The 25,818-nt window shown below is 40.6% G+C and overlaps 1 protein-coding gene across 1 annotated transcript in view; it reads left to right on the plus strand.

Moving 5' to 3' along the window:
* LOC133569901 (dynein axonemal heavy chain 5-like) overlaps positions 1 to 25,818 on the plus strand; it is a 73,902-nt gene that overhangs the window by 37,538 nt on the left and 10,546 nt on the right. The window contains exons 52-80 of the mRNA XM_061922490.1: positions 51 to 185; positions 281 to 547; positions 621 to 755; positions 833 to 934; positions 1,001 to 1,168; positions 4,512 to 4,718; positions 4,809 to 4,901; positions 4,963 to 5,199; positions 5,271 to 5,336; positions 8,571 to 8,711; positions 8,790 to 8,921; positions 8,991 to 9,101; positions 9,163 to 9,317; positions 11,859 to 11,980; positions 12,056 to 12,285; positions 12,350 to 12,508; positions 12,566 to 12,722; positions 16,773 to 16,918; positions 16,989 to 17,123; positions 17,195 to 17,296; positions 17,380 to 17,493; positions 21,021 to 21,188; positions 21,291 to 21,395; positions 21,477 to 21,590; positions 21,666 to 21,842; positions 21,913 to 22,107; positions 23,232 to 23,387; positions 23,475 to 23,657; positions 24,799 to 24,969. Coding sequence (XP_061778474.1) covers positions 51 to 185; positions 281 to 547; positions 621 to 755; positions 833 to 934; positions 1,001 to 1,168; positions 4,512 to 4,718; positions 4,809 to 4,901; positions 4,963 to 5,199; positions 5,271 to 5,336; positions 8,571 to 8,711; positions 8,790 to 8,921; positions 8,991 to 9,101; positions 9,163 to 9,317; positions 11,859 to 11,980; positions 12,056 to 12,285; positions 12,350 to 12,508; positions 12,566 to 12,722; positions 16,773 to 16,918; positions 16,989 to 17,123; positions 17,195 to 17,296; positions 17,380 to 17,493; positions 21,021 to 21,188; positions 21,291 to 21,395; positions 21,477 to 21,590; positions 21,666 to 21,842; positions 21,913 to 22,107; positions 23,232 to 23,387; positions 23,475 to 23,657; positions 24,799 to 24,969 — 4,383 coding nt within the window. The remainder of the gene's footprint in view (positions 1 to 50; positions 186 to 280; positions 548 to 620; positions 756 to 832; positions 935 to 1,000; positions 1,169 to 4,511; positions 4,719 to 4,808; positions 4,902 to 4,962; positions 5,200 to 5,270; positions 5,337 to 8,570; positions 8,712 to 8,789; positions 8,922 to 8,990; positions 9,102 to 9,162; positions 9,318 to 11,858; positions 11,981 to 12,055; positions 12,286 to 12,349; positions 12,509 to 12,565; positions 12,723 to 16,772; positions 16,919 to 16,988; positions 17,124 to 17,194; positions 17,297 to 17,379; positions 17,494 to 21,020; positions 21,189 to 21,290; positions 21,396 to 21,476; positions 21,591 to 21,665; positions 21,843 to 21,912; positions 22,108 to 23,231; positions 23,388 to 23,474; positions 23,658 to 24,798; positions 24,970 to 25,818) is intronic.

Here is a 25,818-nt window from a genome sequence, read left to right on the forward strand (position 1 = left end):
AGCTCATAAGTAACTGTGTTGAAGGTATGTAACATCTGCACGTGTGTCAGGGAGAACACGTTTGGATCGTGCTGGATGGTCCAGTGGACGCCATCTGGATTGAGAACCTCAACTCGGTTCTTGATGACAACAAAACACTAACGCTGGCTAACGGGGATCGAATCCCCATGGCGCCCTGCTGCAAGGTGGACACACAGCGTAGTGCCTGCCACTTCCTGTGCAGACAGGAAGTAAGCGCTCTTGATACAGATAATGAGTCGTCATATTTTTGGGCCTCAAGATCGTCTTTGAGCCACACAACATTGACAACGCCTCGCCAGCTACTGTGTCCCGCAACGGGATGGTGTTCATGAGCTCGTCGGTGCTGAGCTGGAGGCCCATCTTGCAGGCTTGGTTGCAGAAGGTACCGGAAGAGCAAGCCAACGCCCTCAAAGTTTGCTTTGACATCTGCTACCAGGAGCTGTTGGACTTTGTGTCCACTGCTGTGAGTCCAAAGATGGCAGTGCTGGAGTGCATGTACATCAGGCAGACCATCGACCTTCTTCAGGTGAGACGCGATTGCACGACGTGAAAATGAAACCCAACGTAGTATGTTTTTTTTTTTGCCATGTGGTGTTCAGGGTCTGCTCCCCACCGCAGAAGAAAAACAGAGTTGCCATGGCAACGTGGGTCGACTGTTTGTGTTTGCCGTCATGTGGTCTCTGGGCGCGCTGCTGGAGCTGGACGACAGGGCCAAGATGGAAGACTTCCTGAAGGTTTGTGCGGTTGCATTTAAGGAACGGTCGATGGCCTCAGTCAGCCATCTTACAAAACAAACTGAACCTAGATGAAGAACCGCAGCTGGGGTCTGGACCTTCCGCACACTCAGGACGAGCAGACCATCTTTGAGTTCACTGTGGTCGAGCAGGGACAGTGGGAGCACTGGTCCAACAAGGTCCGCACATGGATACACTTCTAAAAGTAACGCTAAGCAAGTAACAGCATTTTCCCAATCATCCAGGTCCCAGAGTACATCTACCCCAAAGACCACGTTCCAAACTACTCTTCCATTCTGGTCCCGAATGTGGACAATGTGAGGACAGACTTCCTGATGCAAACAATCATGAAGCAGCAGAAGGCAGTCCTGCTGATCGGAGAGCAAGGCACAGCCAAGACAGTCGTGATTAAAGTGAGTGTATTAGCTTTAGCACTCAGTGTTTCCTCACAGCCGTGATTCTCAATTATTTCTATTACGCCCCCACTTGATAGATAGATAGTAGGGCTGCGAATCTTTGAGTGTCTCACGATTCGATTCAATATCGATTCTTGGGGTCGCGATTCGATTGTATATCGATTTTTTTCGATTCAACGTGATTCTCGATTCAAAACGATTCTGTATTCATTCAATACATAGAATTTCAGCAGGATCTACCCCAGTCTGCTGACATGCTGGCAGAGTAGTAGTTTTTTTAAACAAAAGCTTTTATAATTGTAAAGGATAATGTTTTATCAACTGATTGGAATAATGTAAATTTGTTTGAACTATTAAACAAACCAAAAATACGACTTATTTCATCTTTGTGAAAACATTGGACACAGTGTGTTGTCAAGCTTATGAGATGCGATGCAAGTGTAAGCCACTGTGACATTATTGTTCTTTTTTTTTTTTTTTTTATAAATGTCTAATGATAATGTCAATGAGAGATTTTTAATCACTGCTATGCTGAAATTATAACTAATATTGATACTGTTGTTGATAATATTCATTTTTGTTTCTCTACTTTTGGTTTGTTCTGTGTCGTGTTTGTGTCTCCTCAATTGCTCTGTTTATTGCAGTTCTGAGTGTTGCTGGGTCAGGTTTGGTTTTGGAATTGGATTGCATTGTTATGGTATTGCTGTGTATTGTTTTGTTGTATGGATAAAAAAAAAAAAATCGATTTAAAAAAAAAAAAAAAAAAAAAAAAAAAAAAAAGAGAATCGATTCTGAATCGCACAACGTGAGAATCGCGATCCGTATTCAAATCGATTTTTTTCCCACACCCCTACTAGATGGATAGTACTTTATTGAATCTTCAGGAAAATTTAAAAAATTCTTCAAGAAAATTAAAAAGTAAGAGTAAGAAGAAAACATTTAGCACCCCCCACCCACTCTCCGCCGTTACTATAAATAGTATCATTTGTCTATAAAATTGTTATAAGTAGACCTTTGCATAGCATTGTATCCTTATTAACATTAAAGAAAACAAAAAGTATAAAATAAAAGATCAACTTACAACAAATAATAATTTTATTAACATTGTTTTACAGCTTCAGGTTTAGTTTATTCAGGCATTTAAACATTTGAGGGACAAGCGGTAGAAAATGGATAGATGGACAAATAAAGAGAGGACATTAGTAGTTTGAAATGGAATAGGCAGAATCTAAAGCTTATTACACCTATTCCAGTGTATTTACAACTGTCAATGTCTTATGACGCAGTTTTACATGTTTTTTTTCCCTGTTTATCACAAAAAAATGATAAAGCACCATCATAAAAATTTTGCATTCTTAGTATCCCTTCTCAAGATATATTTTTGTATAATTGATTTATTCAAAATCATTTTAAATGTCAAGTTTTTCATCCAACTTATTTCATACATTAACCCCAACAAACGACACATGAGGCTGCTTTGTATTCGTTCTCACGTATGCTTTTTTATATTATTTTTAGTCTGTATCAGAAAATATATACTGTAAGTACATCAATTTGCCTGGAATAAAAAAAAAATCCTTATTAAAACTACTTTTTGACCATTTGATACTGAAAAAGAAAATGTTATAAACTCAAGAAATAATAGTAAATTCAAATTGATCAGCAACATTAACACAGATGCTCAATATATAAAACACTTTAACTTGCAAAACAAAACAAAAAAATCCTTATTTAAACTACTTATTCACCATTTGATACTGAAAAATACAATTTTGTGAACTCAATAAATAATAGTAAATTTAAATTGATCAGCAACATTAACACAGATGCTCAATATATAAAACACTTTAACCTGCAAAACAAAACATCCTTATTTAAACTACTTTTTCACCATTTGATACTGAAAAATAAAGTTTTATAAACTCAATAAATAATAGTAAATTCAAATTGATCAGCAACATTAACACAGATGCTCAATATATAAAACACTTTAACCTGCAAAACAAAACAAAAAAATCCTTATTTAAACTACTTATTCACCATTTGATACTGAAAAATAGAATTTTGTGAACTCAATAAGTAATAGTACATTTAAATTGATCAGCAACATTAACACAGATGCTCAATATAAAAAAAACTTTAACCTGCAAAACAAAACATCCTTATTTAAACTACTTTTTCACCATTTGATACTGAAAAGTAAAGTTTTATAAACTCAAGAAATAATAGTAAATTCAAATTGATCAGCAACATTAACACAGATGCTCAATATATAAAACACTATAACCTGCAAAACAAAACAAAAAAATCCTTATTTAAACTACTTGTTCACCATTTGATACTGAAAAATACAATTTTGTGAACTCAATAAATAATAGTCAATTCAAATTGATCAGCAACATTAACACAGATGCTCAATATATAAAACACTTTAACCTGCAAAACAATTGATTGATTGATTGATACTTTTATTAGTAGATTGCACAGTAAAGTACATTCTCCGTACAAATGACCACTAAATGGTAACACCCCAATAAGTTTTTCAACTTGTTTAAGTCGGGGTCCACGTTAATCAATTCATGGCAAAACATTCTTATTTAAAACTACTTTTTCACCATTTGATACTGAAAAGTAAATTTTTATAAACTCAATAAATAATAGTAAATTCAAATTGATCAGCAACATTAACACAGATGCTCAATATATAAAACACTATAACCTCCATCCATTTTCTACCGCTTATTCCCTTTCGGGGTCGCGGGGGGCGCTGGCGCCTATCTCAGCTATAATCGGGCGGAAGGCGGGGTACACCCTGGACAAGTCGCCACCTCATCGCAGGGCCAACACAGATAGACAGACAACATTCACACTCACATTCACACACTAGGGCCAATTTAGTGTTGCCAATCAACCTATCCCCAGGTGCATGTATTTGGAAGTGGGAGGAACCTGCCAAACAAAACAAAAAATCCTTATTTAAACTACTTATTCACCATTTGATACTGAAAAATACAATTTTGTGAACTCAATAAATAATAGTCAATTCAAATTGATCAACAACATTAACAAGGATGCTCAATATATAAAACACTTTAACCTGCAAAGTAAAAGCATTTAAAACTATTTGTGTTGTTTTATTTGATCAAAATAAGGAAGTCAAGATTAATGCTTACAACGAGCATGTTTTGTAGTGCACAGCTTTTTGAAGCAGGGTTTGAAGCATGACACTGCATGATACGGATAAAGCCTGTTCCCCGTGGTCAAACGGGTCCCCCCTGACATCGCACCTACTATTTGAGAAGGACTAACTGCAGGAACTTCTGTCTGGCTCCCCCTGCAGGGATACACCAACAAGCTCGACCAAGAGATCCACCTCACCAAAACACTGAACTTCTCGTCGGCCACGTCTCCCAACATGTTCCAGAGGACCATCGAGAGCTACATCGATAAGCGAATGGGCGCCATTTACGGGCCACCTGCCGGACGCCTGATGACCGTCTTCATTGACGACATCAACATGCCCATCATCAACGAGTGGGGCGACCAGGTCTACTCTGATTGTTTCACAGAAAAATAATAATCTATTATCAGTTCCTTCTGTACTTGAAGCCTTGTCCTTGCCTCCTGTCCTACCCAGATAACCAATGAGATAGTGCGTCAGCTGATGGAGCAGGGAGGTTTCTATAGTTTGGATCGTCCAGGAGAGTTCCTTACTGTGGTTGATGTTCAGGTATACCCAGGCAGGTACTTTTACAAACTTTTAAGAACTGTAATCTATTCTTCGGTCCCAGCTGGTGGCTGCCATGATCCACCCCGGAGGCGGCCGTAACGACGTCCCGCAGCGCCTGAAGCGTCACTTCTCCGTCTTCAACTGCACGCTGCCCTCCAACTCGTCCATCGACAGGGTGTTCGGCACCATGGCTCAGGGCTACTTCTGCCCGGAAAGGGGATTCCCAGCCCCTGTGTGCGACCTTGCCGCCGCCCTTGTGCCCACCAGCAGGCGGGTGTGGCAGGCAGTGAAAGCCAAGGTCAGGACTTGTCTGCTCTCTACTTAATACTTTTATTCTTGGAAGCTGCTAATATGGTGATGTTTGTGCAGATGTTGCCGTCTCCTGCCAAGTTCCACTACATCTTCAACCTGAGGGACTTGAGCAGAATCTGGCAGGTGAACCAACTAGCAACCAAACAATATAGTTTTTTCAGAGCCGATACCAAATATTAGTAATCAAGGAGGCAGATAACCGATATTTGGAGCCTATTTTCATTTGCAGTAAAAGTTAGCTAAACATCTGCGATGAGGTGGCGACTTGTCCAGGGTGTACTCCGCCTTCTGCCCGATTGTAGCTGAGATAGGCACCAGCGCCCCCCGCGTCCCCAAAAGGGAATAAGCGGTAGAAAATGGATGGATGGAGTTAGCTAAACATGAATAGTAAATGTCAGTTAGACAAGGCTTTAAGTAGTTTACCCCATGGGGACGGCGTGGTTTAGTTGGGAGAGTGGCTGTGCCAGCAACCCGAGGGTTCCTGGTTCAATCCCTATTTTCTACCAACCTCGTCACGTCCGTTGTATCCTTGAGCAAGACACTCCACCCTTGCTCCTGATAGGTCGTGGTTAGGGCCTTGCATCGCAGCTCCCGCCATCAGTGTGTGAATGGGTGAATGTGGAAATAGTGTCAAAGCGCTTTGAGTACCTAGAAGGTAGAAAAGCGCTATATAAGTATAGCCCATTTGACCATTTACCATTTTACCCCGCCTTCCGCCCGAATGCAGCTGAGATAGGCTCCAGCACCCCCCGCGACCCTAAAAGGGACAAGCGGTAGAAAACGGATGGGTTTTATGTGGCACTGACGTTCAGGGAATTGTACAAACTCTGTCTGTCTAATTCTGCGGGTCAGAGGAGCATCAACATTTCCATTTCACGATATGGGAAATCTCGAAAAGTGGTGAAAATACAGGTTTTTTCTACATCACAACTCGCCATGTACTCAATTTCACACAATTTCATAGCAGTTTATGGAATAATGCATAATCAGCACGGTGCTACAGGAGTTAGTGCGTCTGCCTCCCAATACGAAGGTCATGGGTTCGATCCTGCGCTCGGGATCTTTCTGTGTGGAGTTTGCGTGTTCTTTCCGTGATTGCGTGGGTTCCCTCCGGGTACTCCGGCTTCCTCCCACCTCCAAAAACATGCACCTGGGGATAGGTTGATTGGCAACACTAAATGGTCCCTTCTGTGTGAATGTTGTCTGTCTATCTGTGTTGGCCCTGCGATGAGGTGGCGACTTGTCCAGGGTGTACTACCACCCAATTGTAGCTGAGATTGGCTCAAGAGCCCCCTGCGACCCCGAAGGGAATAAGTGGTAGTAAATGGATGGATGGATGGAAGGTTTATTCGTGAGGAACGCTGACATATTGCAGACATTTAAAGAAAAACAATTCCGTGTTCTTTCCTGTATCTTATACAGGTAAGTGAGACATTTTTCAAGCTGGCTGACATCACTTCTTCCTGGGTGTTACAGAAAGTAAGAGAATGTGTGAGCTGCTGCCTGATCTTCCTTACTTAAGTCCCCTATTTGTCAGGATTATACAAAATGGTGATTTGTTTTGCAGATAAATATTTTCTGACGTCCTGATGTACATCTATCACTGTCACGTTGTTAATTGATTGAATCACGGATCATGAAACCCGCCATGCTCAAACTGTCACAGAGGGAGGCTTGTCAAGCAATTCGATCGCTGCAGTGGCAAAAACACACAAATTAGGACCAGGGAGATGCCAGGAAGGAAGGAAAAAAACTGAATTTGCAGGGAAAATTGGACGTTTTGTAAGCAGAGGAGACGTACGGCAGACGACTAGCTCTGCAAGGAGACAAAGGAACGAAGTAAACGTAGCTGTGCAACCGGGAAAAGAACTGAAATAAATTCCTTGTCAAATATCAAAACATATTTTGGGAAAATTAATGACAATGACAGTATTTTTGTTTTCCTAAATTATTATAATTTTTAAAAAATCGGGCTCCAGCAAAAAGGAAAGTTTTCATATGCTGGGCAAAAGGGCTTGAAGAGTGGTTATCACTATCTACTTCAGTAATTATTTTTTACTATACTGCTTTCATATATGTATTGCAGTGGTTTTCAACCTTTTTTCAGTGATGTACCCCCTGTGAAATTTTTTTGAATTTAAGTACCCCCTTAATCAGAGCAAAGCATTTTTGGTTGAAAAAAAAGAGATAAAGAAGTAAAATACAGCACTATGTCAACAGTTTCTGATTTGTTAAATTGTATAACAGTGCAAAATATTGCTCATTTGTAGTGGTCTTTCTTGAACTATTTGGAAAAAAAGAAATAAAAATAACTAAAAACTTGTTGAAAAATAAACAAGTCATTCAATTATAAATAAATATTTCTACACATAGAAGTAATCATCAACTTAAAGTGCCCTCTTTGGGGATTGTAATAGAGATCCATCTGGATTCATGAACTTAGCTCTAAACATTTCTTCACAAAAAAAGAAATCTTTGGAACATGTCCACAAAAAATCTAGCTGTCAACACTGAATATTGTATTGTTGTATTTATTTCACAGTTTATGAATTTACATTCATATTTTGTTGAAGTATTATTAAAAAAATATATTCATAAAGGATTTTTATTTTTATTTTTTATTTTTATTTTTTTTGGGCTTCATGATGGAAGAGGGGTTAGTGCGTCTGCTTCACAATACGAAAGTCCTGCAGTCCTGGGTTCAATCCCAGGCTCGGGATCTTTCTGTGTGGAGTTTGCATGTTTTCCCCGTGAATGCGTGGGTTCCCTCCGAGTACTCCGGCTTCCTCCTACCTCCAAAGACATGCACCTGGGGATAGGCCCCTCCCACCTCCAAAGACATGCACCTGGGAATAGGCCCCTCCCACCTCCGAAGACATGCACCTGGGGATAGGTTGATTGGCAACACTAAATTGGCCCTAGTGTGTGAATGTGAGTGTGAATGTTGTCTGTCTATCTGTGTTGGCCCTACGATGAGGTGGCGACTTGTCCAGGGTGTACTCCGCCTTCCGCCCGATTGTAGCTGAGATAGGCGCCAGCGCCCCCCACAACCCCAAAAAGGAATAAGCGGTAGAAAATGGATGGATGGATAAAGGATTTTTGAATTGTTGCTATTTTTAGAATATTTTTGAAAAATCTCATGTACCCCTTGGCATACCTTCAAGTACCCCCAGGGGTACGCGTACTCCCATTTGAGAACCACTGATGTATTGTATCTGTTGATTTAGTCATGTTGTGGAGTAAGTACTGTAGTGTAAGTAAAAAAAATCTAAAATACCGGTTTAGGTCAAAATGCCAAATATTCACGTGGATAATCCGTTGATTTCTATTGCGTTCTTGTGTGTTGTTGTTTTTCAGGGCATTCTTGCCATCACGTCAGATGTTTGTCAGAGCGTTGAGATCCTGGCAGCCCTGTTTCATCACGAATGTAACCGAGTGCTGGCCGACCGCTTCACCGACTGCAGCGACACACAGACCTTCAGTGACCTCCTGGTGAAGGTGTGTGTGCCCGCATTTGGTATTCCGGTCATGATTTTTGATTTTTTTTTATGGCTTTCTATGTCCACACTTCTTCAGATTACAGTCGAGGATCATGGGAAAGATTTAACTGAGCACATCCATTGGGACAGCAGCTTTGTGGACTTCTTGCGAGATGCTCCAGAAGCAACAGGGGATGAGCCGGAGGATTCCGTCCTGGAAGCTCCAAAGGTGTGCTCACCTTAGGTCAAGACACTGGGATTTCTCTTGATTGATCAAAATTGTGGCTTTCATTGACAGGTGTATGAGCCAACCTTGTCGCTGGATGCACTGGCAGAGCGCCTGTGCGTCTTTCAGCAGCAGTACAATGAGGCCATGAGGGGCGGAGCTATGGACCTGGTCTTCTTCAAGGTTACCCTGTTGTCATAGCTATGTCGTTGGCGGCCGTGTTGATGTGCTGTCTCTCCCTTAGGACGCAATGACCCACCTGATGCGCATCTCACGCATCCTACGGACGCCGCAGGGAAATGCCCTTTTGGTAGGTGTCGGCGGTTCAGGCAAGCAAAGCCTCACGAGACTGGCATCATTCATCGCCGGCTACCAAACCTTCCAGATCACACTGACGAGGTAACTAATCAAGTGACGGTCAGGTGTTACTGAAACTTGTTGAGAGAATTGCTACTACAGTCGAACCTTGATTTCTGAAATTAATTTGTCTTCAACGTGGTTCGTAAATCAAAAAGTTTGTATAGTTAGGCAGATTTCTCCACAAGAAACAATGTAAATATGTATAATGGGTTCCGGCCTTGACAAAAGTACATATTTTCGTTAAGGTATGTACACTTTGAACACAATGTTAAGTGCTATTCAGTACGGTACATCAGACAAACATAACTACACTGCAAAGAGTCAGTGTTCAAAAACAAAACAAAAATTAAGGGTATTTTACTTGAACTAAGCACAATTGTCTGCCAATAGAACAAGAAAATGTTGCTTGTCCAGACTTTCCAAAACAAGTCAAATTTGCTAACCTCAATGAATCCCCAAATACCTTAAAATAAGTATTTCTCACTAAAAAGTGCCCTTTTCTTGATAGAAAAAACAAATACCAGACCTTTTTTCTCAATATGTTGAAAAATATTCTTAAATGAATATTTAAGAATATTTAATGATACGCCCTCTGCATTACATTTCTTGAAACCAGCAAACTTATACTAAAAACTAGTTTATTGTTCTTAATGGAAAGGCAACAAGACAACCGCTTGTTACTCTCGGGTAATATGCTATTCATATTGTCTAAAAACGCTTGTCCCTTTCGAAAAAGGGACAAGCGGTAGAAAATGAATATATATACAGTGTATATATATGTATATGTGTGTGTGTATATATATGTATGTATATGTATGTATGTATATATACACACACATGTGTATATATATATGTGTATATATATATATATATATATATATGTATATATGTATATATATATATATATATATATCCATTCCATTTTCTACCGCTTATTCCCTTTTGGGGTCGCGGGGGGCGCTGGCGCCTATCTCAGCTACAATCGGGCGGAAGGCGGGGTACACCCTGGACAAGTCGCCACCTCATCGCAGGGCCAACACAGATAGACAGACAACATTCACACTCACATTCACACACTAGGGCCAATATATATATATATATATATATATATATATATATATATACACACACACCACTCGGCCCCCGGCCAATTTTTTTTTTTTTATTGTAATTTTGAAGAATTTATCTGAATGTGCATGAACTATTTCTGTTCAAAATTGTTCGAAATGTCAAATGTTAAATGTTTGAATATTAACTGTCAGTTTGCTGTACTGTGCCAACTGTACTACAATAAGAGTACATCTTTTCTATTGTTTCATTGAAAATAAGACAGCAAAGTCCATTTGGCTGTCATCTGTTTTAGTTATGAGACACACTTGTCAAAGTCATGATTTTTTATTTATTTAATGCTTAAAATAAGAAATTATTACTTTAAAGAAGTAGTTTTATACTTGTGAGTGTTGATGACACAGCTTTGCATCAGTTAATAATCTAGTTTCAAGCATGTTTTACTCAATGTAGGTCATAAAATCTCAGCTACAAGCTGTAATATCTTACTGAAATAATTTAGGACCAAAACCCTCAAAAAAAGTAACACACTCTAACATAAAATCTGCTTAGTGAGAAGAATTATCTTATCAGACAGAAAATAAGCAAATATCACCCTTAACTGTGGTATTTAATCTTACTTAGATTTTAGTTTTCTCAGTGGAGGTGATGAATCAACTGCGATGAGGTATTGACTTGTCCAGGGTGTACACCACCTTCCGCCCGATTGTAGCTGAGATAGGCACCAGCGCCCCCCGCGACCCCAAAGGGAATAAGCGGCAGAAAAATGGATGGATGGATGGTGATGAATCAACTTTCTCTTTGAGCAAGACACTTCACCCTTGCTCCTGATGCGTGCTGGTTAGCGCCTTGCATGGCAGCTCCCTCCATCAGTGTGTGAATGGGTAGATGTGGAAGTAGTGTCAAAGCGCTTTGAGTACCTTGAAGGTAGAAAAGCGCTATAAAAAAAAAAAGTACGACCCATTATGAACAAGCCAACAACATCAGTCTGAACTGTGCTGTATGCGCTGTTCTATCAACATGCGCAAACATTCAAAAGTCCCTCTGGTGCCCTCACAAACGATCAGAATTCACAAACATCCTTAACTTTAACAACCATTTTACTACAATAAAAACATTTTAAAAAGTAAAATCCACTTACAGTAAATTAACAAGCAGAAAGAGGAAGGGGAGGTGGGGAGGCGCCGTGTGTTTGGTTCTTGGAAGAGGCGCCGCTGAACGAGAGGGAGACCTCTCCGCTGTGAAATAAGTCCGCTTGGCATCTTTTTCCAAAAAAAGTCAGTTCTCATCTCAAATAAAAACTTGCTGTGGTGTGAAGGCAGCTTCCTCAATCTCTTCAATACAAGCGAGCACAAAATGGCTGCCAGCGGGACACAAAGTGAATGAATGAAGCGTTCCTACAGAGACATGGTCCGCACACAGAGGCATATTCGCCGTGATCTAAAAGTTCGCAAATATAAGGGTTCCTAAATTGAGGTTCCACTGTATGCCCTGTGTGCGTGCGACATGCAGGTCATACAGCAGCACCAACCTGTTGGAAGATCTGAAGGTCCTCTACCGGCTCGCTGGCCAGCAGGGAAAGGGAGTCACTTTTCTCTTCACCGACAATGACATTAAGGATGAAGCCTTCCTGGGTACAGAACCTGGAAACACAGTTAGTTCACTTTTTGACAGCGACTTCCTTATGAGACACTTCCTGTCCTCCTCAGAGTACATGAACAACGTCCTGGCCAGTGGCGAAGTCTCTAACCTGTTTGCACGGGATGAGCTGGATGACATCACCCAGGCCCTCATTCCCGTCATGAAGCGACAGCAGCTGCGCCGACCACCGACCCCGGAAAACCTCTATGAATTTTTCTTGTCTCGCGTGCGCAGCAACCTTCACGTCGTCCTCTGCTTCTCGCCGGTGGGGGAAAAGTTTCGGACTAGAGCTCTGAAGGTGAGTCGTTGTGTGGAATATATCACTAATGTGGTTGCACGCTGCTGAGCTTTGACCTGCTCAGTTCCCAGGCCTGATATCGGGCTGCACCGTGGACTGGTTCCAGCGCTGGCCTCGGGACGCCCTGGTGGCTGTATCGCATCACTTCCTGTCTCAGTACCAGGATCTCCGCTGCTCTGAAGAAGTGAAGCACAGTGTGGTGGTTACCATGGGAACGTTTCAGGTACTCAGAAGTCAATTTTAAGTAAACAGCATCGGATCACATGATTTGTCTCTTCAGGACACTGTGGCGGAGAAATGCGTGGAATACTTTGAGCGTTACCGCCGCCAGACGTTTGTGACGCCCAAATCCTACTTGTCCTTCATCAGCGGCTACAAGTTGGTCTACACTGAGAAGATGGATCACGTCGGCACGCTGGCCGAGCGCATGAAGACAGGTAGACTGGCAACCTAAGTTTCTACCTCTACGTGCACACTGCAAAAAGTCAGTGTTCAAAAACAAGAAAAAAAATACCACAATTTGGGGTATTTTACTTGAACTTAGCAAAATTATCTGCCAATAGAACAAGAAAATTCGGCTTGTCAAGACTTTCCAAAACAAGTCAAATTAGCTAACCTTAATGAACCCAATAAGTATATTCTCACTAATAACAAGTGCACTTTTTTTGGTAAAAAAAAACAAAATGACACATTTTGCTCAATATGTTGAAAAATATTCTTAAATTAAGCAAATGCTAGTGCCATTATCTTGACATAATGATATGCGCTCGGCATCATGATTTTTTTTCCAGAAAATTATTACGGTACTGTCAGACCCCGCCTCGGGTGAAGGTAATGTAACCTTTGCAAACCGGACTTCAAATCAAGGATGGCAAGGCACGCAGTTGGCAACAGTTTACAAACATTTATTGAAAATCCCCAAAAGTGTCAAGATTACCAAGTGACACAAAAGAATAATTCGGCAGTGTCATGAAGCTACCTGTGTCCAGCAGTGCTTGCACTGGACGGCCATTAACACAAGCTGGCATCATGATAGGCTCAGTGTTAGGTTTGACCTCAGGTTCAGGATTGGGTGCAAGAGCAGGTGCCATGACTGAAGCTGGGACAAATGGATGGGCAACATGACAGAAGCTGGACCATTCTTTTGTGTCACTTGGTAATCTTGACACTTTTGGGTTTTTTCAATAAATGTTTGTAAACTGTTGCCAACTGCGTGCCTTGCCGTCCTTGATTTGAAGTCCGGTTTGCAAAGGTTACATTACCTTCACCCGAGGCGGAGTGTGACATATGGTTGCAGTGGTCAAGCTGTCACAGGTACTTTAAAAAAGTAGTTTTATACTTGTGAGTGTTAATGACACAGCTTTGCATCACTTGATATTCTAGTTTCAAGCATGATTTACTAAAAATAGGTCATAAAATCTCAGCTACAAGCTGTAATATCTTACTGAGATCATTAAGGACCAAAACCCTTAAAACAAGTAAAACACTCAAACATAAAATCTGCTTAGTGAGAAGAATTATCTTATCAGACAGAAAAAAAGCAAATATCACCCTTATTTGAGATATTTAATCTTACTTAGTTTCCAGTATTTGCAGTGTTTTTTGCAGACACATTTTTTCTCTCAACGTGGCCCCCCGAGTCAAAATATTTGCCCAGCTTTGGTCTAAAAGCAGGGGTATCAAACTCGCTTACATTGAGGGCCACATTGCAATTATGGCTGCCCTAGAGGGACGCGTGTTTCAGTGAATATATCCATCAGGGCCTCACACACTGCAAAAAGTCAGTGTTCAAAAACAAGAAAAAAAAAACTAAAATTTGGGGTATTTTACTTGAACCAAGCAAAATTATCTGCCAATATAGAACAAGAACATTTGGCTTGTCAAGACTTTCCAAAACAAGTAAAATTAGCTAACCTCAATGAACCCAAAATACCTTAAAATAAGTATATTCTCACTAATAACAAGTGCACTTTTCTTGGTAGAAAAAACAAAATGAGACCTTTTGCTCAATATGTTGAAAAATATTCTTAAATGAAGCAAATGCTAGTGCCACTATCTTGACGTAATGATGTGCGCTCGGCATCATGATTTTTTTTTCATGCTTGAAGTAAGAAATTATTACAGTACTTTAAAAAAGTAGTTTTATACTTGTGAGTGTTAATGACACAGCTTTGCATCAGTTGATATTCTAGTTTCAAGCATGTTTTACTAAAAATAGGTCATAAAATCTCAGCTACAAGCTGTAATCTCTTACTGAGATCATTTAGGACCAAAACCCTTAAAACAAGTAAAAACACTCTAACATAAAATCTGCTTAGTGAGAAGAATTATCTTATCAGACAGAAAAAAAAGCAAATATCACCCTTATTTGAGATATTTAATCCTACTTAGTTTCCAGTATTTGCAGTGTTTTTTGCAGACTCATTTTTTCTCTCATTGTGGCCCCCCGAGTCAAAATATTTGCCCAGCTTTGTTCTAAAAGCAGGGGTATCAAACTCGCTTACATTTAGGGCCACATTGCAATTATGGCTGCCCTTGGAGGGACGCGTGTTACAGTGAATATATCCATCAGTGCCTCACACACTGCAAAAAGTCAGTGTTCAAAAACAAGAAAATAAATACTAAAATTTGGGGTATTTTACTTGAACTAAGCAAAATTATCTGCCAATATAGAACAAGAAAATTTGGCTTGTCAAGACTTTCCAAAACAAGTAAAATTAGCTAACCTCAATAAAACCAAAATACCTTAAAATAAGTATATTCTCACTAATGATAAGTGCACTTTTCTTGGTAGAAAAAAAGAGTCCCTTTTGCTCAATATGTTGAAAAATATTCTTAAATGAAGCAAATGCTAGTGCCATTATCTTGACGTAATGATGTGCGCTCGGCATCATGATTTTTTTTTCATGCTTGAAGTAAGAAATTATTACAGTACTTTAAAAAAGTAGTTTTATACTTGTGAGTGTTAATGACACAGTTTTGCATCAGTTGATATTCTAGTTCCAAGCATGTTTTACTCAAAAAAGGTCATAAAATCTCAGCTACAAGCTGTAATATCTTACTGAGATCATTTAGGAGCAAAACCCTTAAAACAAGTAAAACACTCAACATAAAATCTGCTTAGTGAGAAGAATTATCTTATCAGACAGAAAAAAAAGCAAATATCACCCGTTTTTGAGATATTTAATCTTACTTAGTTTCCAGTATTTGCAGTGTTTTTTGCAGGCACATTTTTTCTCTCAATGTGGCCCCTCGATTCAAAATATTTGCCTAGCTCTGGTCTAAAAGCAGGGGAATCAAACTCGCTTACATTGAGGGCCACATTGCAATCATGGCTGCCCTTGGAGGGACGCATTACAGTGAATTTATCCATCAGGGCCTCACACACTGCAAAAAGTCAGTGTTCAAAAACAAGAAAAAAAAAACTAAAATTTGGGGTATTTTACTTGAACCAAGCAAAATTATCTGCCAATATAGGACAAGAACATTTGGCTTGTCAAGACTTTCCAAAACAAGTAAAATTAGCTAACCTCAATGAACCCAAAATACCTTAAAATAAGTATATTTACACTAACATCAAGTGCACTCTTCTTGGTAGAAAAAAAAAGAGTCCCTTTTGCTCAATATGTTAAAAAATATTCTTAAATTAAGCAAATGCTGGTGCCACTATCTTCACATAATGATATGCGTTCAGCATCACGATTTTTTTTTTCATGTAGAAAAAACAAAATTTGACTTTTTGCTCAATATGTTGAAAAATATTCTTATATTAAGCAAATGCTAGTGCCACTATCTTCATATAATGATACGTGTTCGGCATCACGATTTTTGTTTTCATGCTTGAAGTCAGAAATTATTACGGTACTTTAAAAAAGTAGTTTTATACTTGTGAGTGTTAATGACACAGTTTTGCATCAGTTGATATTCTAGTTCCAGGCATGTTTTACTCAAAAAACGTCATAAAATCTCAGCTACAAGCTGTAATATCTTACTGAGATCATTTAGGACCAAAACCCTTAAAACAAGTAAAACACTCCAACATAAAATCTGCTTAGTGAGAAGAATTATCTTATCAGACAGATAATAAGCAAGTATTACCCTTTTTATGAGATATTTAATCTTACAAAGATTTCAGTTTTTGCAGTGTGTTTTATAGCAGTGGTCCCCAACCACCGGGCCGCCCAATTGGTAACGGGCCGCAGAAGAATTTTTTATTTAAAAAAAAAACAAAAAAACATTTATTTTTTATTTTTTATTAAATCAACATAAAAAACACAATATACACTTACAATTAGTGCACCAAACACAAAAACCTCCCTTTTTCATGACAAAAACGTCCCTTTTTGATGACAAAGAAGAAAAAAAAAAAAAACACCCCCCCGGGCCGTGGTACAAATTATTAAGCGTTGACCGGTCCGCGGATAAAAAAAGGTAGGGGACCACTGTTTTATGGCAAATTGAGCGTTTTTTTGTTGTTGTTGTTGCAGGTCTGAGCAAGCTGATGGAAGCGGAGCAGTCGGTGTCTCAGCTCTCTGCACAGCTGCAAGTGAAGGAGCAGGAGCTCGCTGTCGCCTCCCAGAAGGCAGATGAGGTGCTGCAGGAGGTCACTGTCAAAGCTCAGGCTGCTGAGAAGGTTGGACATTGCAAAATCATCCTGAATCTCATATTGGATTTAATTGTCAGAGGAAGCTCCTGTGTTACAGGTCAAGCAGCAGGTACAGAAGGTAAAGGACAAAGCTCAGCTTATCGTCGATGAGATTGAAGCGGATAAAAGTGCGGCCGAGTCCAAACTGGAAGCGGCCAAACCGGCGATGGAGGCAGCTGAGGCAGCGCTGCAGGTGTGACCCTCGAGACTTGTATACACATTTGCATGCCTCGGAAGCTTCTACTTCTCTTTTTGTGTCCACAGACCATCAAACCGGCCGACATCGCCACAGTGAGGAAACTTCAAAAGCCGCCTCATCTCATCATGAGGATCATGGATGCCGTGCTACTGCTCTTCCAGAGGAAGGTGGCTGGCATTCACACTTTGACCTCCAAGCTGCACTCAAACTGAAGGCTTGATTTTTATGTCTTGATGTCTCTCGAGTTCAGGTGGACACGGTCATGGCTGACTCGGAACGTCCTTGTCCTCGTCCTTCTTGGACCGAGGCCATGAAGCTGATGCAAAACTCTTCCTTCCTCAGCATGCTGCTCAACTTCAGCAAGGTCCAACACACCATTACAGCTGGAGTTTCTTCGAGTACTACATTAATAATAACTTAAAGTACCAGTAGAGTGGAAAAACGAGTATATGTTATAGTTGATTTTTTCATTGTATCCATTAATCCATATCCAATTGTATTCACAAACCACAAAGCTTTGAAAATACCGTGTACATATCACAAAATGCCACAAATTTAGTCAGCCATTTGGAATATTCAGCTCCGAATATCTTCGGCAATTTCCGTAGATTCTATGTCATTTTAGTAACGCTTCTGCACTCTGACCATATTATCAGATCAGTCAAACTGGAAATATGTAAAAAATGGAAAGAGATGTGCTGTTTATCATTCACAATCCTTATGTAAGACAAGAACACATATGCTTGGCTTTAATATGCATTCCCAAATCATAAATAAACAGCTAACAAGTGAGTCAAAAGATTGAAAATCCTCTATTGCGCCCATTACACCCCCCAAAAAACATGCAGAAACTGCCAACAATATTCCATTTACATTTTCCTGACCTGAAAATGAACAAAATATGAGTGATATTGTCCCAAACGCAAATGGTCTATTTTCGCGGCGCTTTGATAGCTGTGAGCAAATGTTATCTATTTTTGACACACTTTAAGCCGGCGGCTGCCCCTGTTTTCGTCTCAAACTTGCTAAAAGTACATTTTACATTATAATTTATGTATTACTCATCTGGTAGTAGACCGACTTATCATTAATCTGTTCAACTTCAACATCCCTCAAGATAGGGAAAAAGGCACTAAAAGACATAGTTGCGGCAACTTTTATTCCACACTTGTATTACGATTGAGTCTTCATCCAAATGGAATTACGAGAGCGTCCCAACCGGTCAGCATCCCAGTGAGAGTGGAAATATTATAGTAAGTGTTAGTTTTATTATAGTTTATTATTGGTAGTTTGTATGTTTAGCACCAAGCAATTTAGTTATAGTGTTAAAATAAAGAAGAATCCATTAAGTACACTGCAAAAAGTCAGTGTTCAAAAACAAGAAAAAAAAATACAAAAATTTGGGGTATTTTATTTGAACTAAGCAAAATGATCTGCCAATATAACAAGAAAATTTGGCTTGTCAATACTTTCCAAAACAAGTAAAATTAGCTAACCTCAATTAACCCAAAAATACCTTAAAATAAGTATATTCTCACTAGTAACAACTGTACTACTATGAGTACGTATTTCCTATTGTTTAATCAAAAATAAAACTGCAAAAGTCCATTTGGCCGTCATCTGATTTAATATGAGAAAAGTTGGAAAAGTTGGCAAAAGTCAATCAATCAATCAATCAATGTTTACTTATATAGCCCTAAATCACTAGTGTCTCAAAGGGCTGCACAAACCACAACGCAAACCACTACGACATCCTCGGTAAGCCCACATAAGGGCAAGGAAAACTCACACCCAGTGGGACGTCGGTGACAATGATGACTATGAGAACCTTGGAGAGGAGGAAAGCAATGGATGTCGAGCGGGTCTAACATGATACTGTGAAAGTTCAATCCATATTGGATCCACACAGTCGCGAGAGTCCAGTCCAAAGCGGATCCGACACAGCAGCGAGAGTCCCGTTCACAGTGGAGCCAGCAGGAAAACATCCCAAGCGGAGGCGGATCAGCAGCGCAGAGATGTCCCCAGCCGATACACAGGCAAGCAGTACATGGCCACCGGATCGGACCGGACCCCCTCCACAAGAGAGAGTGGGACATAGGAGAAAAAGAAAAGAAACGGCAGATCAACTGGTCTAAAAAAAGTCCCAAAAATGTTCATAATACCTACCCAAGTTCGAGTCCCACAAGTCCCGCCGCGGCCGGCCAGGATGCCCAAAATGTCCTAAACGCCCCCAGCAAAGTCCCACGGGAAGGCATGAGAAAAGTGCGGCCAGCGGCGGGACTCGTGGGACTGAAACCCGGGGAGGTATTTTGGACAAAATTGGGATTTTTGACCATTTTGGCCACCTTTTCCTCTCTTCTTCCCCGCCTTCCTGTGCACGATTGCTGGGTGTGTTTTGGACATTCGGACAAAAATAGTTTCAAGCATGTTTTACTCAATATAGGTCATAAAACCTCAGCTACAAGTTGTAATATCTTACTGAAATCATTTAGGACCAAAACCCTTAAAACAAGTAAAACACTCTAACATAAAATCTGCTTAGTTAGAAGAATTATCTTATCAGACAGAAAATAAGTAAATATCACCCTTATTTGAAATATTTAATCTTACTTAGATTTCAGTTTTTGCAGTGTACCCGGCTTCGAAAAACTTATTCCTCATCCTCTTTTTGTTCGGGCTCAAAAATATAAGGTTTTGTAACATAATTTTTCTCAAAGTAATCGTTCAATGTCAATCAATCAATGCTTATTTATATAGCCCTAAATCACAAGTGTCTCAAAGGGCTGCACAAGCCACAACGACATCCTCGGTTCAGAGCCCACATGAGGGCAAGGAAAAACTCAAAACCCAGTCAATGTGAATGACTATGAGAAACCTTGGAGAGGACCGCAGATGTGGGTGACATCCCCACCCCACCCACCTCCAGCGGAGACCGGATGCAATGGTCGTCGAGTGGATCTAACATAATAATCGTTGTTGGCTCTCACAAAGTCTGCTTAATTTGCACTGTTGTTAATGGGGAAGGGATCCATGGTTCCTAACGCTACGTCACGGATCACGCAACTGGCTGCCTCATTAATTAGTCAAAATGGCTTGAAAATCTCTGTGAGATTGATACTATTTTGATCATATCTACTATATATATTTATATATATATATATATATATATATATATATATATATATATATATATATATATATATATATATATGTCTTGATTGGATTATCCAGAGAATAGTGCTCGATACCGTGGTAGAGCGCAATATGTAGGTGTGGGAAAAAATCACAAGACTACTTCATCTCTACAGAACTGTTTCATGAGGGGTTCCCTCAATCATCAGGAGATTTTAATGGAAGCATTCACATACAATGGTTTATATAGAGCACAGAGTGGGTGGGTACAGGCAGGCGTAGGGACGTGGTGATTGGCTCATGTGTTACCTATTACATGGCAAATTCTTGCATCCAGCACACCTTACAACAGTGGTAATAAAAGATGCAACCTATGCTTAAAAGAGAAACTGTTTATTATATATCATCCAGATCTATCATCCCTCAACAAGCGCAGTGAAATCATTTCAACATGCCGCCACAGACGGAAACACCTCCTAGGTAACACATGAGCCAATCACCACACCCTACGCCTGCCTGTACCCACCCACTCTGTGCTCTATATAAACCATTGTATGTGAATGCTTCCATTAAAATCTCCTGATGATTGAGGGAACCCCTCATGAAACAGATCTGTAGAGATGAAGTAGTCTTGTGATTTTTTCCCACACCTACATATATATATATATATATATATATATACCAATAGCTTTAATCGAGAGGTAACTTGTTTTTCCACTCTACTGCTACTTTAACAGTTATCTGACTGTCTTTACGCAGGACTCCATCACAGAGGAAGTAGTAGAGCTGATGGCGCCTTACCTGGAAATGGACGACTACAACCTGGAGTCAGCCAAGAGGATCTGTGGCAACGTGGCTGGACTATGCTCGTGGACACAGGCCATGGTCGACTTTTTCTCCATCAACAAGGAAGTCCTTCCTCTGAAGGTAAACTTCCTCCAAGACGTCCAGCACTTGCCTGGACGAAGCCTTTAATGAAGTTACAGGAAGCGCTTATGTAACGTTGTGTTTGTGTGTCCATGCTAACAGGCCAACCTGGCGCTGCAGGAGTCTCGGCTCCTGGTGGCTCAGGCTGAGTTAGCGCAAGCTCAGGAGCAACTGGATGCAAAACAGCAGCAGCTGGATGCTGTGCAGGTGACCACGTGACTTCCCTCCTTTCGTTGTTCTTTCATGATCTAGAAATGACACAACCTTGTTGATTGAACTGGACTAAAGGCACTCTATGATGCCGCCATGATGGAGAAGCAGCACTTGGAGGACGATGCCTCTGCGTGCCGTCGTAAAATGACCAACGCAACGGCGCTTATTGACGGCCTTGGAGGAGAAAAGGTCAGCTTCCATTTTTCCTGTTTACCTGTGTTTCTCCATGTCAAGGACCTCTCCCTCCATCTTCCTGCTTTTCAGGTACGCTGGACTGCCAGCAGCGGCGGTTTTCAGACACAGATCAAACGGCTGGTCGGGGACGTCCTTTTGGCCTCTGGCTTCCTGTCCTACGCGGGACCTTTCAACCAGGAGTACCGCAGCATTCTGCTGGAGATGTGGAAGAAGGAATTGGAGGACAAGCTCATCCCCTTCAGCCCAGTAAGACCACAGCTCTTGCTCCGACCCCTCAGGTTACATCATATTGGTTGACATCTTATTCCACCCCCAGGATGTGAATGTGATTGGTCTCCTGGTGGACAACGCCACAGTCAGCGAATGGAACCTTCAAGGGCTGCCCAGCGATGACCTGTCCACCCAGAATGGTATCGTGGTGACCAAGGCGGCCCGATACCCGCTGCTGATTGACCCCCAAGGTCAAGGGAAAGCATGGATTCAGAACCGAGAACGAGAGCAGAACCTGCAGGTAAAGATGCAGGGTGCTGCACTGCAAAAAGTCAGTGTTCAAAAACAAGAAAATAAATTTCAAAAATTAGGGGTATTTTACTTGAACTAAGCAAAATTATCTGCCAATTGAACAAGAAAATTTGGCTTGTCAAGACTTTCCAAAACAAGTCAAATTAGCTAACTTCAATGAATCCAAAAATACCTTTTAATAAGTATATTCTCACTAATAACGAGTGCACTTTTCTTAGTAGAAAAAAAGAGACCTTTTTGCTCCAGATGTTGAAAAATATTCTTAAATGAGGTAAATGCTAGTGCCATTATCTTGACATAATGATATGCACTTGGCATTACATTTCTTGAAACCAGCAAACTTATACTAAAAACTAATTTATTGTTCTTAATGGAAAGGCAACAAGGCTCACGCAAATCATATGGTCTAAAAATGCATTTGTCCATCGACAACATGACATCATCGCGCCAAGTGCGTGCTCTTTCAGTCAAAGAGTGCGCATATAATATATACACCCCGGCCAAATTTTTTTAATTGTAATTTTGACGAATTTATCTAAATATGCATGAATCTTTTATGTTCAAAATGGTTAGAAATGTCACATGTTAAATGTTTGAATATTAACTGTCCGTTTGCTGTACTGTGCCAACTGTACTACTATATGAGTATGTATTTTCTATTGTTTCATTGAAAGTAAAACAGCAAAGTCCATTTGGCTGTCATCTGTTTTACTTATGAGACACAACTGTGTCAGTCATCTTTTTTTTTTTTCAAGCTTGGAATAAGAAATTATTACTTTAAAAAAGTAGTTTTATACTTGTGAGTGTTGATGACACAGCTTTGCATCAGTTGATTTTCTAGTTTCAAGCATGTTCTACTCAATATAGGTCATAACATCTCAGCAACAAACTGTAATATCTTACTGAGATCATTTAGGACCAAAACCCTTACAACAAGTAAATCACTAACATAAAATCTGCTTAGTGAGAAGAATTCTCTTATCAGAGAGAAAATAAGCAAATATAACCCTTTTTTGAGATATTTAATCGTACTTAAATTTCAGTTTTTGCAGTGTGTAAATGAAGTTAAAACAATACATTCAAACTGATTGATGAATTTCTCACCTCTCTCAGGTGACGTCTTTAAACCACAAATACTTTCGTTCCCACCTGGAGGACACTTTGTCTCTCGGGCGCCCCCTACTCCTGGAGGACATTGGAGAGGAACTGGACCCTGCACTGGACAACATCCTTGACAAAAACTACATCAAGTCTGGATCCACTTACAAGGTACGTCAGCTGCACACAATCCAACAACCCGAACAAATCTGTGGTGATCTTGTCAGTCCAATGTCTTCTGTCCCTTTGGTCTTGCAGGTGAAGGTTGGAGACAAAGAAGTGGATGTGATGAAGGGCTTCACCCTTTACATCACCACCAAACTGGCCAACCCTGCCTACAGCCCAGAGATCAGTGCCAGGACGTCCGTGGTGGACTTCACGGTCACACAGAGAGGCCTGGAGGACCAACTTCTGGGACGTGTCATTCTTCTGGAGAAACAAGTGGGACCTGAAGCATCTCAGCGCTTTAAAGGCCTACTGAAATTAGATTTTCTTATTTAAACGGGGATAGCAGGTCCATTCTTTGTCATACTTGATCATTTTGCGATATTGCCATATTTTTGCTGAAAGGATTTAGTAGAGAACATCGACGATAAAGTTTGCAACTTTTGGTCGCTAATAAAAAAGCCTTGCCTGTACCGGAAGTAGCAGACAATATGCGACGTCACGGGTTGTGGAGCTCCTCACATCTGAACATTGTTTACAATCATGGCCACCAGGAGCGAGAGCGATTCGGACCTAGAAAGCGACGATTTTCCCATTAATTTGAGCGAGGATGAATGATTCGTGGATGAGGACTAGAAGAAAAAAAAAAGACGAGGGCAGTGGGAGGGATTCAGTAATTTTTAGACAAATTTACTAGGATAATTCTGGAAAATACCTTATCTGCTTATTGTGTAACTAGTGTTTTAGTGAAATTATATGGTCGTACCTGTACAACCTGAAGGTCGGCCCCGCACCTTTCTTCAGCACCAGTTGACGGGTGGTGGCAATGCCCGTCTCTGCCCTTCGCAAGGGACCCGCTTCGAAACACGATCTTTCGAAATGATCACTGCATAATACACTGTACTTTGTGTGTGTGTGGTCCAATCCAACCGTGTTCGCTTGACATCTCTGTTCCATAGTAAAGCTTCACCGTCATCTTTCGGGAATGTAAACAATGAAACACCGGCTGTGTTTGTGTTGCTAAAGGCGGCTGCAATACATTGCTTCCCACCTACAGCTTTCTTCTTTGACGTCTCCATTATTCATTGAACAAATTGCAAAAGATTCAGCAACACAGATGTCCAGAATACTGTGAAAGTATGCGATGAAAACAGACGACTTATAGCTGGTAATGGTGATGGAACAAAATGTCCTCTACAATGCGTTTCAGCATGATACTTCCGCGCGAAATTTAAAATTGCAATTTAGTAAATTAAACCGGCTGTATTGGCATGTGTTGCAATGTTAATATTTCATCATTGATATATAAACTATCAGACTGCGTGGTCGGTAGTAGTGGCTTTCAGTAGGCCTTTAAGTTTAAACCATTGTATGTCGCCACTGAAACGGTTTTTCCTGTTTGCTGTGGCCCCACCAGGAGCTGGAGGCGGAGCGTGTGCAGCTCCTAGAAGAGGTGACGTCCAACAAGAGGAAGATGCAGGAGCTGGAGGACAGTTTGCTCTTCAGACTGACCAGCACTCAGGGCTCTCTGGTGGAGGACGAGTCTCTGATCGAGGTGTTGCAGGTCACCAAGACCACTGCTCTGGAGGTATCACCTGTGCTACTCAGTGGTGATCAGTGTTAAGCAACGCGTGTCTCCTACTGGTAACGAGTAATCAAAATAATTACTTACGTACGTCACAACATTGATGTAACGTGGCCCTCGACTTTTGATGTGGTTGTTCGTCAGCAAGACAGCGTCAGAAGCACAGAGAATTTAAGTGAAGTGTGAGGCGAAGTGAAGACTTAATACAACTAAATGCGTGCATTTTTAAGTAATACTAACATTTTTAGAGTATAATAAGTCTCTTATTCTTTTTAATAACATTATTTTTCTGAAGCTAACCAACAATAAATGAAATACTTCTTACCATTAATGCAACTTCTTGAACAGGTGCGGTAGAAACTGGATGGATGGATTAAAATGCATGAGAATGTTTTATATTTTGAACGTTATTTTTGACACTGTGATTACCAGCGGAATTATTCATTACTTACCGTATTAAGCAATGTCAGCTAAGATTTATCTGAGAGCCAGATGCAGTCATCAAAAGAGCCACATCTGGCTCTAGAGCCATAGGTTCCCTACCCCTGCTCTAATGACTCAAAGCGCTTTACATAGTGAAACACAATATCTAAGTTACATTAAAACCGGTGTAGGCGGCGCTGGGAGCAGGTGGGTAAAGTGTCTTGCCCAAGGACACAACGGCAGTGACTAGAATGGCGTAAGCGGGGATCGAACCTGGAACCCTGAAGTTGCTGGCACGGCCCCTCTACCAAGCATGCCATGCCTCTCCCCAAATTCAATGCAGGAAGTAACTTTTTACTGATGAAAGCAACAACCAAATGTACATTAAATAGGAAACTGCAACATCCCACAGCAAACAACACACAACAT

The sequence above is a fragment of the Nerophis ophidion genome, linkage group LG15 (genome assembly GCF_033978795.1).
Source record: "Nerophis ophidion isolate RoL-2023_Sa linkage group LG15, RoL_Noph_v1.0, whole genome shotgun sequence".
NCBI lineage: Eukaryota > Metazoa > Chordata > Actinopteri > Syngnathiformes > Syngnathidae > Nerophis > Nerophis ophidion.